At 48.7% G+C, this 18026-nt stretch overlaps 1 protein-coding gene across 1 annotated transcript in view; it reads left to right on the top strand.

Moving 5' to 3' along the window:
• CREBBP (CREB binding protein) overlaps nt 1-18026 on the top strand; it is a 1321122-nt gene that overhangs the window by 1198903 nt on the left and 104193 nt on the right. Inside the window, exon 27 of the mRNA XM_069210450.1 lies at nt 3409-3574. Coding sequence (XP_069066551.1) covers nt 3409-3574 — 166 coding nt within the window. The remainder of the gene's footprint in view (nt 1-3408; nt 3575-18026) is intronic.

Genomic DNA, 18026 nt, shown 5'->3' with positions numbered 1-18026 from the left:
GGACGCTTTACTCACCTTCAAAAACTTCACTGTGCATGGCACCTGGACACACCATGAACGGGGTCCCCACGCAACTACCTGAAACTCCAGACTGTCCAGCTTTCACTCAAGTAGTTCCTCATTCATGTTCATTACAAAGTGGTTCTCATTTGCACAGACAACATCACCGCCATGTGCTACCTACAGAAGCAAGGAGGCACTCACTACAGTTGTTGGCATAGGCTCAGAGCATTTGGCAGTGAGCAATCCATTTCAAAGACCGTCAAGTAGCAGAATATCTACCAAGAGTGGACAGTGACCTTGCAGACCTGCTCAGCTGGATGCAGCAAAAAGTCCACGAGTAGGCACTCCACCCACAGGTACTTCTCACATACATCTGTCATTGGGGATTGCCTGATGTAGACATCTTTACCACTGCTGCAAATCCTCCAGGTATCCACATCTACAGTCCGTAGAGAATGCACAGCGTATTAATTGATCAGGGATATTTGCCTATGCATTTCTACCTCTCCCACTTCTTCCATGTGCAGTTGATAAGCTTCTGCAAACATCCCTCACTCTCATCCTAGTGGACTTGGGCCAGCAGCCCTGGTACACCACTCTACTCGAGTTCTCCCTAGTGCCACATGAGATGCTACCCAACCAGGCAGACGTCACACACAGCCAGGGCTCGCTCAGACACGCAATCCCCAAGCAGCTAAATCTTGCAACCGGGCCCCTGCAATCTTGGAATTAGGCTACCTCAAATTATCTCAGGAGTGTATTATTATCCTCAAGAAAGCACGTAGGTCTCAAGCTTGCTTTGCAGCTAAATGCAAATATTTTGTGCACTACTGCACACAAACGCACATCAACCTGCTTATGTCAGATATTGAAGGTATTGCTTATCTGCTTCACTTGCAAAGGACAGGCCTTGCTAATACCTTCTTAGACTTTGCTTGGGCACCATCGCTGCATACTTTCAGAACAGGGAACATGCTTAACTCTTAAGAATTCCAGTCTTTAAGACCTTAATAGAGGGACGGAAAAGAGTAATTCCACAATTCCCAGGGTGCCACCTCTCCCTATGTGGAATCTCAAAATAGTTCTCACCAGACTTAAGGGCCCACCTTTCAAACCACTTCACTCATGCTCTTTGCAGTATCTTTCTTAGAAGGTAACCTTACTAGTGACTATCACTTCGCTCGGGCTCTTCAGTCAACTTCAGGCCCTACCCCTTTAAGAACCCTTTTTCCACGTTCATGTAGATAGGGTAATTATTAGGACACTCCTCAAATGTTTCCCCAAGGTGGTCTCTTCTTTACTGACACAAAACAAGAATACACTGTTCCTAATAGAAAGGAAAACACAGGGAAACCCTTGGGTTAGAAGCTAGTGCCCTCACACTTCCAGTCGGATGTCATGCTTCATCATCGGGCAAGCTCCTCGTCAAACCGGCTCTGCAATGTCTGACGGGCATCCCTGAGCGGGTGCTCTTTGCCGGAGATCTTTTCTCAGTAGCACTGTGCCGAAAAGGAAGATGAAGTGGTTGTCGCCCAATTCCGGGCACCACACAAGTGAGGAGAGAGAAGAAATGGCAAACAGAAATGGTTAAAATGAGCTCACAACCCTAATAGGACACCAAATGTTAATGAACAGCAAAGGGTGGTGGCCAAATTAAAAAGAACAAGGGGGAGAGTGAAGGATGAGATAATGCTCAAACCACTCTCACGCTATGCCTGAGAGTAGGGATTAAGGAATGGGCCTAAACCCAAAGGCAAAGGGTCAACATGTTTCGTGTCTAACCGGTCCAGAAGGATCCACTGACGCTTCATCAGGACCAAAAAATCTATCTCAATATTACTCCTAAAAAACGAATACGGGGTACAGTTTGTCCAAACTAACAGCCATATTAAACTCCAGTCACTTACAAAAAAAGCTGCACATCAAGCTAGTCTAATGTAAGGGTCACCCATCCCATTGAAAGGATCAGGTATCATAGTAAAACTCGTGCCCCAAGGAGAGCAATAACATTTTTAGTTCACGCTCCTCCATGCGGGACCTACCCACGGCCGTGTTCCCACGTTGTTTTGTGTCAGTAATTTTGGGAGAACATACACTGGACCTTTAACCTACCTGTCCCTCCGTTTTGTTTATCTATTTGGTCTCTTCTTTACACCTCAATCAAACTATAGCAGTCCTAGTGTTCTTCCTATGTCCAGAGTCAGTGACGGAGAGAGCTCTTTACTCACTAGGTGTCAAAAGGGCCCTCATGTCTTACATTGACTAACAAAATCTTTCCTAAAGCCACAACATCTCTTTTCCCAAGCCACATTAAGGCCATGCTCTCTCGCTAAAACAGGAATAGCACATTGTTCGGTCAAATGTATCCAGACCTGTTATGGTAAAGCGAAACAGTCTTTGCCTGTCCTCCCCGGATCCCAAGCTGTACTGTACACTCTCAGTCCTCTACTACGTCCCCTGGCTAACCACTGCTTCTGGGTGAATTTCTTTATAGTCTATGTGCCACATGTGTGTCTACAGCTACACATACTACAAATGGAAGATTTTACTTGCCCTGTAACCATCGATTTGTGACATTTAGTGATGTAGATTCACATGTGCCCACCCTCCTCCATGGAAGCTTTTTGTCCTTACAAAGACTCTTCTTTCCTCACTCCACATGGTCATCTCATTCTTTATCTCTGTGGTCCATTCCTAGCATCACCCTCTGTGTGGAGAAATAATCTAACAATGGAGCCTATGCCCATGGGCTTTAGCAGGAATTGGTTGAGTCACTATACCTTATGACCTGAAGAATTCTGCAAAGAAAAACAAGTTGCACATGTCGAGCCCTACTCTAGATTGCAGGACTACTCACAGCATGTGAATATACAGCAGCAGATGCTTACAGGCTGAGTAACATTTTCCTTATTTGTAAACGTCCAACACACAATTCATGCTTTGGAAAACTTCATTGCTTACAGCTTTATATCATAGGTGTAAGCTTTGGAAGTTCAATACGCAGCACTTCTTGCATTTTCTAATATTAACGTCAAAGTGATCTTTACAACTGTTTAGTAAAAGTCCTTGTGCCTTCGACCTCGGAACCCTCATAGCTCTTTTACTGTATTCATGTCTTGACTTCTTGCTCCTTTACTGTATACAGTGCGTCACATATTCATTTGTTTAATCGGTTTGTGAAAATTCAATGTCATCCATAAAGGACATTTCATAAAATGTTGCCAGAATATGTCAGCTTAGATCCTGGTGGTGGAGAAAAAAACAATCTGTGCGGTTTTTATTAGTGTTAATTATTTCATGTTTCTAAAATAAACGTTATTACAATCAATTCTGGTTGCATATGTGCATCTACATATCTGGTCAGTACAACTTGTGATCCATTTGTGGGTGATTTGTGTGCCACAGGTATGTTATGGGCCATATTTGGGCCTGCCCCCCGAGTGAAGGAGATGACTACATCTTCCATTGCCACCCTGCTGATCAGAAAATCCCTAAGCCTAAACGCCTCCAGGAGTGGTACAAAAAGATGTTGGACAAGGCTTTCGCAGAAAGGATTATACATGATTACAAGGTGAGTTGCAGGCCCATAGCATAAGTCACTGTTTTCATATGGCTTATTTGCCAGTTCATCAGCATTAGTTTGATCTTTTAAGTGAGCTTTATCCTTCAACATGGGAAGCAAAATTCTATTGGTAAAATAGGTTTTTCCTCCCATGGTATATGATCTTCTAGAAGACTTGATCAAATTCTTGAAATTTTGTGAGTTATGTATAACAAGGCATGCCATGTACTGTTCTCTGCACCAAAGTTTAACGCCCATGTTGCTTTTCCAACCTCCTCAGACACTTACATTTGAGCATATTTCTGTGGTATTAGCTGCCAACTTATGATATAGCCTTACATAACATATCCCGCTAAATCTGATAAAGACTTCCAGCTGCAGATTCCTTACCTTAGAATTATTCCCACACGTGAGACTGGATCTGAAAAACAATTCTTGAGCATTACTCCTGCGCGGCGGTAGTTGGCGGTGTTCGGCTCTGCAGGGCGTTGTCTTCATCATCTGCACCGAAAGTGACGTGCAAGGTGCCTATATTGGCGCCACCCCAGTGCTCTGTCAGTTCTTTTCTTTCAGTGCCAGTTTGATAGTCTTCTAGCTGCAAATTTCTTACCTTGAATTCTTCCCAGGCATCAGACTAAATCTGAAATATGTTTCTTGAGCAGTACCCCCTGCGCATCGGTAGGTGATGTTTATCTACCTAGCGTCTGTCGTCCGCACTGGAATGACATTGTGGTTAATAAATAAGTACCACCTAGACTCGCTAACATCAGTTATTTTTTTTCCGCACCAACTAGCACTGATCTGAGAGATCTACTTATATATTATATTGAGATAATGTTATGCTTTCTTCCCCTACCATGGCTACAGAGAAGGGAACCTCTTATGCAATGGTGCTGAGTGGGGCAACTGAGGTCCTGGACCTTCAGCTACCCTCGGTCCCAGTCAAGACTAATCTCTTGACAGAGGTGCCACAGCCAGGAGCTTCCACCTCCAAACCCCTGCTCCTGTTCAATGATGCTCTCACTGATGTCTTTCTGGGTACTTTATCCACACCCAGCACATGGGCTCCTGTAAATAGGGCAATTGCCTGCTGCCATCTCCCTGCACCTGGGGGCCCAAGTTTCCTGACGCAACACCCCAGAGAGACTGGTGGTCTAAGCCTCTACTTCCCATGGTGCGTTTCCTTCCGATCCCCCAATAGGAAATCAAAAAGGCTGGATTCCTTTGTGAAGAGGATAATTTATTTTGCCAGCTTTGCATTGGGGTCTGTGAACACCGCATGCCTTTTGGGCCCTTACTCCCACCTGCTGTGGGGCATGGTTGCACGAGTGCTGCCACTGGTCCCAAAGGAGGCCCGGGCTGTACTCTTTTGCAGACAGGAGACATGTAGCACAATTCACGATCCACTGTGCACTGGACATGACCGACTTGTTAGAGCAGTTTCAATGACAGTGGCCCTAAGGCACCATGTCTGACTTTTCGGGGGACGTCCAGGCTTCCCTGATGGACATGCCTTTCAATAGCGGCCATCTCTTAGGAGACAAGGCAGATTTGGCGCTCAAGCGCTTCAAGGATTCTTGTGCTACAACCAGGTCCTTGGGCCTTGCGGCAGACTCAGGTGTTGTCTGTTCTTTACCCAGGAGACTGGATGGTATCTTTGGACTTGCAGGCAGCTTATTTCCACATCTCCGCCCTGCCTGCCCGCAGACGTTACTTATGGTTCATGGTAGGCCACGAGCACTTTCAGTTTACTGTGCTCCCCTTTGACCTTATCAGTGCCCCTTGGGTGTTCACCAAGGTGATGACAGTGGTTGCTGCTCATCTACAGAGATTGGGGTATCAGTCCTCCCCTATCTCGATGACTGGCTGTTGAAGGCGGGCTCACCCCAGGCTGTCGTCTCCCACCTCCCGACTATGGGGAACCTCCTGCATTCGCTAAGATTCACTGTAAATATTCCAAAGTGACACCTGACTGCCTCTCATAGCTGTTCTGGACACAGTGCAGTGTTGGGCTTATCCTCTTAAGTGTCGAGTTCAGGATATTCAGGCTATGATACCGATGTTTCAGCCTGTATCCTGGATTTTGGTGAAACTGACTGAGGCTACTTGACCTTTTGGCCTCCTGCTTGTGACACATGCAAGATGGTATATGCGGGCTCTGCAGTGGGACCTGAAGTTCCAGTGGGCACAGTATCTGGAATCTCTCAAACATGGTTCAGATCTGGAGGGAACTGCAGAGATCTGCATTGGGAGTTAACAAACCGCAATGGGCCAGAGGCAGATCTCTCTCCCTTCCCCACACAGATCTGACAGTAGTGACAGATGTGTCACTCCTGAGATAGGGAGGCCATTTGAGAGAGGTAGAGATCAGAAGAACCTGGTCTCAGGTGGAAGCTGGACTCCACATCAACATGCTGGAGCTCCATGTGATCTGACTGGCATTGAAAGCCTTTCTTCCTTCTATAAAGGGAAATATAGTACAAGTGTTCATGTCCAACACCAAAGCCATGTGGTACTGCTGCAAGCATGGCCGAGTGGGGTCGTGGACCCTTCGTCAGGAGGCTTTTCGCCTCTGTACATGGCTGAAACAACAGTGCATATCCCTGGTGGTTCAACATCTGTTGGGCTCTCTAAACACTGGAGCGGACAAACTCAGCTGAAAATGCCTAGCGGATCACAAATTACATCCCCATCAGAAGGTAGCACAAGGACTCTTTCAGCAGTGGAGACTCTTGGTTAGATCTGTTTGCCTCTGCCGAGAATGCACGTCAACAGTTTTGCTCGCTTGAGTTTCCAAGCCAGCATCTCATTCCTCCATCCCAAACATTATGGCTCAATGGGATCTTCATTTGGTTTTGACCTTTTTGATGTGTGCTCCTTTCGACCCTCTTCATAACTGCCCCTCAGGCTTTACATTTTGAAAACAGCCTTCCTTGTGGCAATTACGTCTGCCCACAGAGTGAGTGAGCTGCAGGCCTGATCATCTGAATCGCCCTACCTCTCTATTTACCCTATCAAAGTGGTACTTCACACTAGGGCTTCTTGCCTGCCATAAGTAGTCACGTCTTTTCATGTAGGTTAATCTATCACCTAGCCTGCCTTTCACTCACCCCCACATCCACCATCTGGACCCAATGAGAGCATTGGCCTTCTACCTTGAATGTACAAAAGAGTTCCCAGTGGGCGACTAACTTTTAGGGGTATGTGGGTTCGAAGAAAGGTCAGGCAGTGCAGAAGCAAACCATCTCTCATTGGGTCGTGCTTTGCATCAAGATCTGCTACACATTGGCCAAAAAACAACCACCCAAGGGCTTGCGAGCTCATTCTACCAGAGCTAAAGTTGTGACCACTGCTTTGGCACATGCAGTTCCCATCCTGGACATCTGTCAGGCAGAAATGTGGGCATCTCTGCATAAGTTTACGAAACACTACGGCCTGGACAGTTATGTCCGTAGGGACAGGCACTTTGCCTGTTCGATCGTGCAAGATTTTCTCTTTTGAAAATTGTAGGAAGTTGGCTCTGTATATACTATCTCAAAGTGAGAGATAGTGTGCACAGAGTCCAAGGGTTCCCCTTAGAGGTTGATAGTGGCAAAATTAGATAATACTAATGCTCTATTTTGTGGTAGTGTGGTCGAGCAGTAGGCTTATCAGAGGGTAGTGTTAAGCATTTGTTGCACACACACGGGCAATAAATGAGGAACACACACTCAGACTTAACTCCCGGCCAATAGTTTTTATATAGAAAAATATATTTTCTTAATTTATTTTAGAACCACAAGATTCAAGATTTGAGGTAAGTACATAAAATGCAGGGTACTTCACACAGGTAAGTATAGAACTTTGATTTATAACAGTAGTACACACAGTTTAGGTGAAAATGGCAATAAGCTATTTTAAAATTGGACACAACAGTTCCTGGGGGAAGTAAGTTTGGTTAAGTTTTTCAGGTAAGTAAAGCTCTTACACAGTCAGTCTCCTGGGCATAGGCAGCCCCAAAGTCACCGCACCAGCAACACAGGGCCGGTCAGGTGGGGAGGTCAAAGGAGGGCCCAAAACACATAGGCTCCTATCAAGAACAGGGGTGCTCTGGTTCCAGTCTGCTTACAGGTAAGTAGCTGCGTCCTCTGGGAGCAGACCCGAGGGGGTTTTGCAGAGCACTGGGGGGGACACAAACAGGCACACAAAACACACCCTCAGCGTCACAGGGGCAGCCGGGTGCAGTGTGCTAAGTTGGGTTTGCTATAGAAAGCAATGGAGGGGCCTGGGGTCACTTTGGCAATGCAGGGAGGGCACAGGGGGGCTTCTCGGGCCGACCACCGACTGGGCTAGGAAGAGGGTCGCCTGCTGGTCACTCCTGCACTGGTAGGTGGTTCCTCTCGGTCCTGGGGACTGCGGGTGCAGTGCTTGGTCCAGGCGTCTGATTCCTTGCCACAAACCTGTCTCAACACCAGGCGATTATCATCTTGGATGAGGAATGACTAGCTGCCGAGATAACACTGCAGACTTTGGGTGGAAGGTCAAAAACTGTCAACTGCTGCAGTTCAATCTTCACACCTGACAGGTTTGGGTGGAGAACCCTCACCTGCTGATTGAACTGAAGATCCTCCCAAAGAGGCAGGATGATCAGAAGAACAATGGCCATGCTCAACAGCTCTATATACCAAACTCTCCGAGCCTCGTTCAGAGCCACATTGATGGCTATGGCTCGTCGTTCCTGATCCTCTTTGAGAACTCTGGGCAGGAGTGCTGTTGGCGGAAAGGTATACAGGAGGCCTGGGCGCCACTCCAGACGAAAAGTGTCTTAGACTGAGAGTCACTGTGGAAATCGCAGTGTGCAAAACTTCGCACATTGTGCATACTTGATGGTGGCGAACAGATCTAACCAAGGCTCTCCACCCCTCTGCTGGAAGAGGCCTTGCACAACTTCTTCATGGAGAGGTCACTTGTGACCCGCTAGGTATCTTTGGTTGAGTTTGTCTGCCCTGGAGTTCGAAAGCCCGCGATGTGTTGAACCACCAGGGATATGCCTTGACGTTTCAGCCATGTCTAAAAGCGCAGGAATTATTGATAAAGGGTCTATGACCTCAGCCCACCCTGTTTGTTGCAGTACCACATACCAGTGATTTTGTACATTAACACCTGCTCTAGCCTTCCCTTGATGGAGAATTGAAAGGCCTTCAATGACAGCCGTTTCATCCGGAGCTCCAGCAGATTGATGTGGAGTCTGGAGTCTGCCGGAGACCAAAGGCCTCTGATCCCCCCCCCCCCCCCCCCCCCCTCCCAAATGGCTGCCCCATCTCAGGAGTGATGCATCTGTCACCACCATCAGATCTGGTCGGGACAGGGAGAGGGATCTGCAGCTGACCCAATCACAATTTGTTAACCAACACTGCAGATCTTTTGCAGTTCCCTCTGAGATATGGACCATTTTGGCAATATTCCCCTAATGCTGTGCCCACTGTAACTCCGGGTCCCACTGCAGAGCCAGCAGGCATGTTTTACAAGCAGAATTCAGGAAGCCATGAGGCACAGCCGCCTCAAAGCCAGTCTCATTGAAAACCAGGATAGAGGCTGAAACATCAGTATCATAGCCTGCATATCTTGGACTTGCAGTTCAGGAGGGTTACTCCGACACTGCACCATGCCTAGTATAGCTTAGAAGAAAGGGAGTGTCTGATGTGGCCTTAATGATAGTGTAAGTAGTTCTAGATAACCAGAGCTCTCAAAGGGTAGCTGTGGAGAGCAGCTATGTCTTATCCAGAAGGGTGTGAAGCAGTTGCAAATACCACATAGGTCAGTCAGTGATGTACACACAAGAACCACACCAGTGTTAGAAAATGAGTATAGATTTATTACAACACAATCCACTAACCTAACTTTGGATTGTCTCCAAACTGGAGATATATACACACCAAAATATACTTAGAAACAGGCAAGTACAGGCGTAAAATAATATGGGCCCCAATGGAGGGGAAAACCATACACTAATAAAATGGAAAGCAGAAATCACTATCAACCCAACTACAACCCAAGGACCATCAGTACTGAGAAAGCACTAATTACCAAAAGGTAATTAGATAGGATTCCCCAGGCGTTAGTGTGCAGAGATAATACCTGAGGTCAAGTGTCCATAGGACACATGTGGAAGTTGCGGTTGAAGTTTTTGAGTTTTGGGGCCCTTCTCAGAGGACCCAGAGGAAACCTGTTGGGACAAGGGAGGTTCAGGAGTGCTCCCACCAGTGGATACCCAGAGAAGTGGAGTACCTACAATAGGGAGTCCAGGTGCATAGGGGTAAAGTTGTGTCAGAACCTCCTTTTGAAGTCAATGGGGATCTCAGTTGTGGAGCTGCTATTGTGACCCGTGGACTAGGTCCGTGGAACCTAGTTGTGAATTCTGGAAGAAAAGGACCTAAGGAAAGAGGGGACAGAGTCCAGCCCACCCGGAGTTGCCCAGGCAGTGCAGAATACCAATACTCACCCTTCTTGGTGGTGCTTTCCTGCTAGACGGTCGAAGTAGTGCAGCTGTGGAGTCCAGGTGATGCAGGAAGATCCCAGGAGTCGTCCATGACCTTTCTTACGCCGATCGTTGGATTGCAGAAGAGTCAGTGGTCAGGAGGTCCAATAACAAGCCTTGGCAAATGAAGAAAGCATTTGTAGGAGGCTGGCTCGGTATCTGGTGTACGCCTACAAGTGAGGCACCCTGTACTCAGTCCAGGCAACCCTTACTGATAGTGTAGGAGTTAAAGATAACCAGAGCTCTCAGAAGAATAGCTGTGGGGAGCAGATAAGGCTTATTCAGGAGGGTGCAAAACTGTTGCAAATACCACACAGGTCAGTCAGTGATATACAAACAGGAAAGAAGTGTTATAAAAAATATTCTATATTTATTGTTACACACACTAGAACAAACTTAGGTATATCTCCTAACCAGAGATATGATCACCAAAAATGAATGTGGAAAAGGGTATGTACATGCATATAAAAACCTGCGCTTCTATTATTGGGGGTAAGAAAGCCATATACTCAGTAAATTAATGTGAGAATCACTCCCAACCCAAACTATCACCCAAGGAACCTTATGACAGGGGAAGCAGAGGAACCCCCCAAGGTAAGTGCAGAGGTGTAACCCGGGGTTAAGTGTCCATAGCATAACGTAGGAAAGTCTCAGGTGGAGTTTTGTGGTTTTATAACTCTTCCCAGAAGAACCTGAGGAAACTAGCTGAGACAAGGGAGGTGCCCCCACCTGTGGCTATCCACAATAGTGGAGTACCTATACCAGGGAGCCCAGGCGAACAGGGATGAAGTCATGTCGGAATGTCCAGTTGAAGTCAATGGGAACCTCGGTTTTTCATCTGCTGTTGTGAACCGTGCACCAGGTCGGTGTAACCCAGATGTGGGTTCCAGAAGAAGAGGACCTAACAAAATAGGGGACAGAGTTCAGACCACCTGCAGGTGCCTAGGCGGTGCAGGAGGACAATGCCCACACTTCTTGGTAATGCTTTTCCTGTTGGACGGTGGTCGAAGAAGAGCAGCTGTGGAGTCCAGGGGATGCAGGAAAACCCCTGTAGTCCTCTATGAGCTGTCCCACGCTGGTCGTCAGGTTACAGAGGGGTCAGTGGTCAGCAGGACCACCAATAAGCCTTAGCAAATGCAGGGAAATGCTGCACGAAGATTGCAGTATTTGTGGGTACCAGTAAGCTCCAGGTGGTTAAACCTTTTCAGGTAGGTCAGAGCCAGACCTCAGTAAGCAGGAGAGCCAGCAGGAATCGCTGGAGCTCCAAACAGGACCCTCTAGCAGCAGGCACAGCGAGTCGCAGCGAGGCCTCGACAGCACAGCAAAGAGATGCTCACGTCGCAGGGATTGCAAAGAGGGCGTTGTTCATATAGCTGGAGAGTGCTTGGGGCAGGGACGTCTTGGGGCTAGGTCTTCAGACTAAAGAGCTAACAAGCCTTGGCAGCGTAAGGCGGATGCGGTGCACAGTGGTTCCAGCCAAGCAGCTCCAACGAGGGACCACACACTTCTCAGATGCAAACAAGACCGGTCAGACCACCGGGGAGCCACAGAACCACCACCTGTGCTGTAGGACCCTGAAGAGTCTGTGGGACAGCAGGTTGCAGAAGTGTCTTGCAGAGGAGACTTGTATACGGATCTTAAGTTTTGCAGACAAATCTAGGGTCCAACCCTCAGGGGAGCCCCTAAGTATCCCAGGAAGGGGGTTGGGCACTTTCTGCAGGGACCCACGTGGGGAGGGGGTGTCAGGGACGTGACCCAGCTGTACTAACGAGTCAGATGCTCCTAGTTAGGGGGGGGGGGGGCGGGGACTCTGCTCATCTTATTTCCAAGATGGCAGAATCAGGTTGACACCTGGCAGAGCTCTGTGCACCTCCCTAGGGGAGGAGCTGGGCAAGGGGGTGGTCACTCCCCTGTCCTTTGTGTGGTTTCGCGCCACAGCTGAAGCTGGGGGCTTCTGAACTGGAGTAAACCAATTTATGCATGGAGGGCACCAAATGTGCTCTTCACAGCAGTCTGGTGGTGCTCAGAGGCACCCCCAGCCTAATGACACCTATTTCTAAGGGAGAGGTGGTCATGCCTTTTCTCTACAGGAAATCTTTTGTTCTGTCTTTCCCTGCCCAAGTTAGGCTCAGCGGCAGGAAGACAGAAAAGTGTCTGGGTTCGACAGCAGCGCAGTGTAGCACGGAGATCCTGCAAGGCTCTACAGGCAGACATGGGGGATTCCCTAGGGAGCCCCCAGAGTACATTGTATCATGCAACCAACAGTGGAATCGGTGTAGTTGCATGATTCCAACATATTAGATACCAAAAATGCCTAGGTTCAGAGAAGCCATTGTGTAGCTGGACATCTCGTGTTGACCAGTGTCCACTACATACCTTAAGATAACTTCCCCACGCTTACAAAGTCCATAAAATGGAGTGTGGGGTTTGAAAAGGCACCTCTGCTCATGCAGGGTTTCGCTCACACTGAGAACCAAGCACTCTGCCCTTGGGCTGTAGGGTGTACCATAGGGATGACCTACAGCATCAAAGTGCAGTGACCATGATTTAAGGCAAACAGTATATCTGGGGTGAAAGGTGCATGCACCATTTCCCACAGGCTAGGCTGCAATGGCAGACCTGTAGTTAAAGTTTGCATGGGCCCCCATGAGTGCCACAATACATGCTGCAGCCCATGGGGGACCTCTGGTGTACCAATGCCCTAGGTACCCAAGAACCATATACTAGGTACTTACATGGGTGCACCAGTATGCCAATTGTGGGGTGTAAAAGTTACTTACTGTAGGAAAATGCCACAGTTGGCATGGTTACCCCCTAAATATTTGCCCTTTTGTTGATGCTACTTATGATTGCTAGTGTGCTGGGACCCTGCTAACCAGGCCCCAGCACCAGTGTTCTTTCCCTAAACTGTACCTTTGTCTCCACAATTGGCACAGCCCTGGCACACAGATAAGTCTCTTGTAAATGGTACCAAGGGCCATGTGTCCAGGTAAGGGCTGCAGCATGTTTTATGCCATCCTGGGGACCCCTCACTCAGCACATGCACACTGCCTCACAGCTTGTGTGTGCTCGTGGGGAGAAAAAGACTAAGTCGACATGGCACTCCTCTCAGAGTGCCATGCCCATAACCCACTGCCTGTGGCATAGGTAAGTCTCCCCTCTAGCGAGCCTTACAGCCCTAATGTAGGGTGCACTATACCACAGGTGAGGGCATAGTTGCATGAGCACAATGCCCCTCCACTGTCTAAGCAAAACCTTAGACATTGGAAGTGCAGGGTAGCCATAAAGAGTAGATGGTCTGGGAGTTTGTCAGACACAAACTCCACAGTTCCATAATGGCTACACTGAATACTGGGAAGTTTGATATCAAACTTCTCAGCACCATAAATGCACACTGATGCCAGTGTGGGATTATTGAGAAATGCACACAGAGGGCATCTTAGAGATGCCCCCTGTATACCAGTCCAACTCCTAGTGCTAGGCTGACCAGTTTCTACCAGCCTGCCATATATAGACTGGTTTCTGGCCACATGGGGTGAGTGCTTTTGTCACTCTGTGGCCAGGAACAAAGCCTGTACTGGGTGGAGGTGCTTCACACCTCCCCCTGCAGGAACTAACACCTGGTGGTGAGCCTCAAAGGTTCAAGCCTGGTGTTACAGCGCCCCTGGGCACTCCAGCTAGTGGAGATCCCACTCCCCCATCAATCCCCCCCACCCCTACCCCCTGTGTACAGCCCCCACTTTTGGCGGAAGGCCAGAGGTGATAATGAGAAAAACAAGGAGGAAACACCCTCCTGTCAGGACAGACCCTAAGGTGTCCTGAGCTGAGGTGACCCCTGCCTTAGGAAATCCTCCATCTTGTTTTGGAGGATTCCCCCCAGTAGGATTAGGGAAGTGCCCCCCTCCCCACAGGTAGGAGGCCCAAAGAGGGTGTAGCCACCCTCAAGGACCCTAGCCATTGGCTACTGCCCCCAGACCTAAACTCACCCCTAAATTGAGTATTTAGGGGCAACCCTGATCCCAGGAAATCAGATTCCTGACAACCTGCAACAAGGACTGCTGACCTGAAAGCCCCGCAGAGACGACGGAGACGACAGCTGACTTGGCCCCAGCCCTACCGGCCTGTCTGCAGACTGAAAGAACCTGCACAACAATGCATCCAGTGGGACCAACGACCTCTGAGGACTGACCTGCACCCAAAGGACCAAGAAACTCTTGTGGACAGCGGCACTGTCCAAACAGCAACAAAGAAACCATCTTTAAAGGGACTCCAGCCTCACTCTGGAAGTGTGAGTCCCCAAGACTCTGCACCCGACACCCCAGGATCGTGTCCAGAAGTACTAACACTGCAGAGTGAAATCCCAGGCGACTCCCACGACGTGGACAACCTGACACGACCTCCCAGCACCCCCACAGCGAGGATCCAGAGGCTCCCCCTGGCCGCGACTGCCTGGTAACAAAGGAACCCGATGCCTGGAAGAAGCACTGTACCCGCAGCCCCCAGGCCAGAGAGAAACCAATTACTGGTGCAGGAGTGACCAGCAGGCGGCCTTCATCCTTGCCCAGTTGGTGGCTGGCCCGAGAAGCCCCCCTGTGCCCTTCCTGCATCACCAGAGTGACCCCCTGGTCTCTCCTTTGATTTCTATCTGAATCCTGACACCTACTTCACACACCGCACCCGGCCGCCCCTGTACCACTGAGGGTGTATTTTGTGTGCCTGCTTGTGACCCCCCCCCCCCCCCATGGTCCAGAAAACTCCCCGGATCGGCTCCATGAGGACGCAGGTACTTACCTCCTTGCAGACTGGAACCGGAACACCCCTGGTCTCCATAGGCGCCTATGCCATTTGGGCCCTACTTTGACCTCTGCACCTGACCGGCCCTGTGTTGCTGGTGCTGGGTGTGTGGGGTTAACTTGAACCCCCAACGGTGGGCTGCCTAGGCCCCGGAGACTGAACTTGTAAGTGCTTTACTTACCTGAAAAACTAACCATTCCTTACCTCCTCCAGGAACTGTTGATTTTTGCAATGTCCACTTTTAAAATAGCTATTTGCCATTTTTGCCAAAACTATGTACATTACTGTTTTAATTCAAAGTTCCATACTTACCTATGCCAAGTGCCTTACAATGTATGTACTTACTTGAATTCTGAATCTTCTGGTTCTAAAATAAATTAAGAAAATAATATTTTTCTACATGAAAACCTATTGATCTGGAGTTAAGTCTTTGAGTGTGTGTTGCTCATTTACTGCCTGTGTGTGTACTACAAATGCTTAACACTACTGTAGGAAGTTGGCTCTGTATGTACTATTTCAAAGTAAGAAATAGCATGCACAGAGTCCAAGGGTTCCCCTTAGAGGTAAGATAGTGGCAAAAAGAGATAATTCTAATGCTCTATTTTGTGGTAGTGTGGTCGAGCAGTAGGCTTATCAGAGGGTAGTGTTGAGCATTTGTTGTACACACACAGGCAATAAATGGGGAACACACACTCAAAGACAATTCTAGGCCAATAGGTTTTTATATAGAAAAATATATTTTCTTAGTTTATTTTAAGAACTACAGGTTCAAGATTTACAAAAAATACTTTAAATGAAAGGTATTTCACTTAGGAACTTTAGGAACTTTGAATTAGCAAAATAGCATCTACAGTTTTCACACAAATGGCAATAAGCTATTTTAAAACTGGACACAGTGCAATTTTCAACAGTTCCTGGGGGAGATAAGTGTTTGTTAGTTTTGCAGGTAAGTAAACCACCTACAGGGTTCAAGGTTGGGTCCAAGGTAGCCCACCGTTGGGGGTTCAGGGCAACCCCAAAGTTACCACACCAGCAGCTCAGGGCCGGTCAGGTGCAGAGGTCAAAGTGGTGCCCAAAACGCATAAGCTTCAATGGAGAAGGGGGTGCCCCAGTTCCAGTCTGCCAGCAGGTAAGTACCCGCGTCTTGGGAGGGCAGACCAGGGGGGTTTTGTAGGGCACCGGGGGGGGGGGGACACAAGTCAGCACAAAAAGTACACCCTCAGCGGCACGGGGGCGGACGGGTGCAGTGTGCAAACAGGCGTCGGGTTTGCAATGGAGTTCAAGGGGAGACCTAGGGGTCTCTTCAGTGATGCAGGCAAAGGGGGGGTAGCCACCACCTGGGCAAGGGAGAGGACTAAGCAGAGCCGCTGTCCTCTGGAGTTCTTGGTCCTTTTAAATACATGGTAGTCCTCCGAGGCTTCAGAGGTCGCTGGACCCTGTGGAACGCGTTGCTGGAGCAGTTCTTTTGAAGTGGGGAGACAGGCCGGTAGAGCTGGGGCCAAAGCAGTTGGTGTCTCCGTCTTCTCTGCAGGTTTTTCAGCTCAGCAGTCCTTCTTCGTCTTAGGTTGCAGGAATCTATCTTGCTAGGTTCTGGGAGCCCCTAAATACTCGATTTAGGGTGTGTGTTTAGGTCTGGGTGGTTAGTAGCCAATGGCTACTAGCCCTGAGGGTGGCTACACCCTCTTTGTGCCTCCTTCCTGAGGGGAGGGGGGCTCATCCCTAATCCTATTGGTAGAATCCTCCATCTGCAAGATGGAGGATTTCTAAAAGTCAGAGTCACCTCAGCTCAGGACACCTTAGGGGCTGTCCTGACTGGCCAGTGACTCCTCCTTGTTTTTCTCATTATCTCCTCCGGCCTTGCCGCCAAAAGTGGGGCCGTGGCCAGGGGGGGCGGGCAACTCCACTAGCTGGAGTGCCCTGGGGTGCTGTAACGAAGAGGGTGAGCCTTTGAGCCTCACCGCCAGGTGTTACAGTTCCTGCAGGGGGAAGTGAGAAGCACCTCCACCCAGTACAGGCTTTGTTACTAGCCACAGAGTGACAAAGGCACTCTCCCTATGTGGCCAGCAACATGTCTGGTGTGTGGCAGGCTGCTAAAACTAGTCAGCCCACACTGTTAGCCGGGTATGGTTTCAGGGGGCATCTCTAAGATGCCCTCTGGGGTGTATTTCACAATAAAATGTACACTGGCATCAGTGTGCATTTATTGTGCTGAGACGTTTGATACCAAACTTCCCAGTTTTCAGTGTAGCCATTATGGTGCTGCGGAGTTCGTGCATGACAGACTCCAAGACCATATACTCTTATGGCGACCCTGCACTTACAATGTCTAAGGTTTTGCTTAGACACTGTAGGGTCATAGTGCTCATGCACTTATGCCCTCACCTATGGTATAGTGCACCCTGCCTTAGGGCTGTAAGGCCTGCTAGAGGGGTGACTTATCTATACCTTAGGCAGTGTGAGGTTGGCATGGCACCCTTAGGGGAGTGCCATGTCGACTTAGTCATTTTATCCCCACCAGCACACACAAGCTGTGAGGCAGTGTGCATGTGCTGAGTACGGGATCTCCAGGGTGGCATAAGACATGCTGCAGCCCTTAGAGACCTTCCCTGGCAATAGGGCCCTTGGTACTAGGGGTACCATTTACAAGGGACTTATCTGTGTGCCAGGGCTGTGCCAATTGTGGGAACAAAGGTACAGTTTAGGGAAAGAACGCTGGTGCTGGGGCCTGGTTAGCAGGGCCCCAGTACACTTTCAATCATAACTGGCATCAACAAAAGGCAAAAAGTCAGGGGGTAACCATGCCAAGGAAGGCATTTCTTTACACAACCCTTCTCCCCCACCCAAATGAGAGGATGAGGCTAAACTTTCCCAAGAGAGTCTTCATTTTCTGAAGTCATTTCCTTACGCAACCCTTCCCCCTCCAAATGAAAGAGGATGTGACTAACCTTTCCCAAGAGAGTCCTCATTTGCTAAGTGAAAGAACCAGGAAAGGCCATCAGCATTGGCATGGGCAGTCCCAGGTCTGTGTTCCACTACAAAGTCCATTCCCTTTAGGGATGTGGACAACCTCACCAGTTTAGGGTTTTCTCCTTTCATTTGCATCATCCATTTTCTGTAGGCAGTAATTGCTTTTAAATGAACTCTGATAGA

The sequence above is a fragment of the Pleurodeles waltl genome, chromosome 10, assembly GCF_031143425.1.
Source record: "Pleurodeles waltl isolate 20211129_DDA chromosome 10, aPleWal1.hap1.20221129, whole genome shotgun sequence".
In the NCBI taxonomy this organism is placed as follows: Eukaryota; Metazoa; Chordata; class Amphibia; order Caudata; family Salamandridae; genus Pleurodeles; species Pleurodeles waltl.
This window is presented reverse-complemented; position numbering and strand designations above follow the sequence as displayed.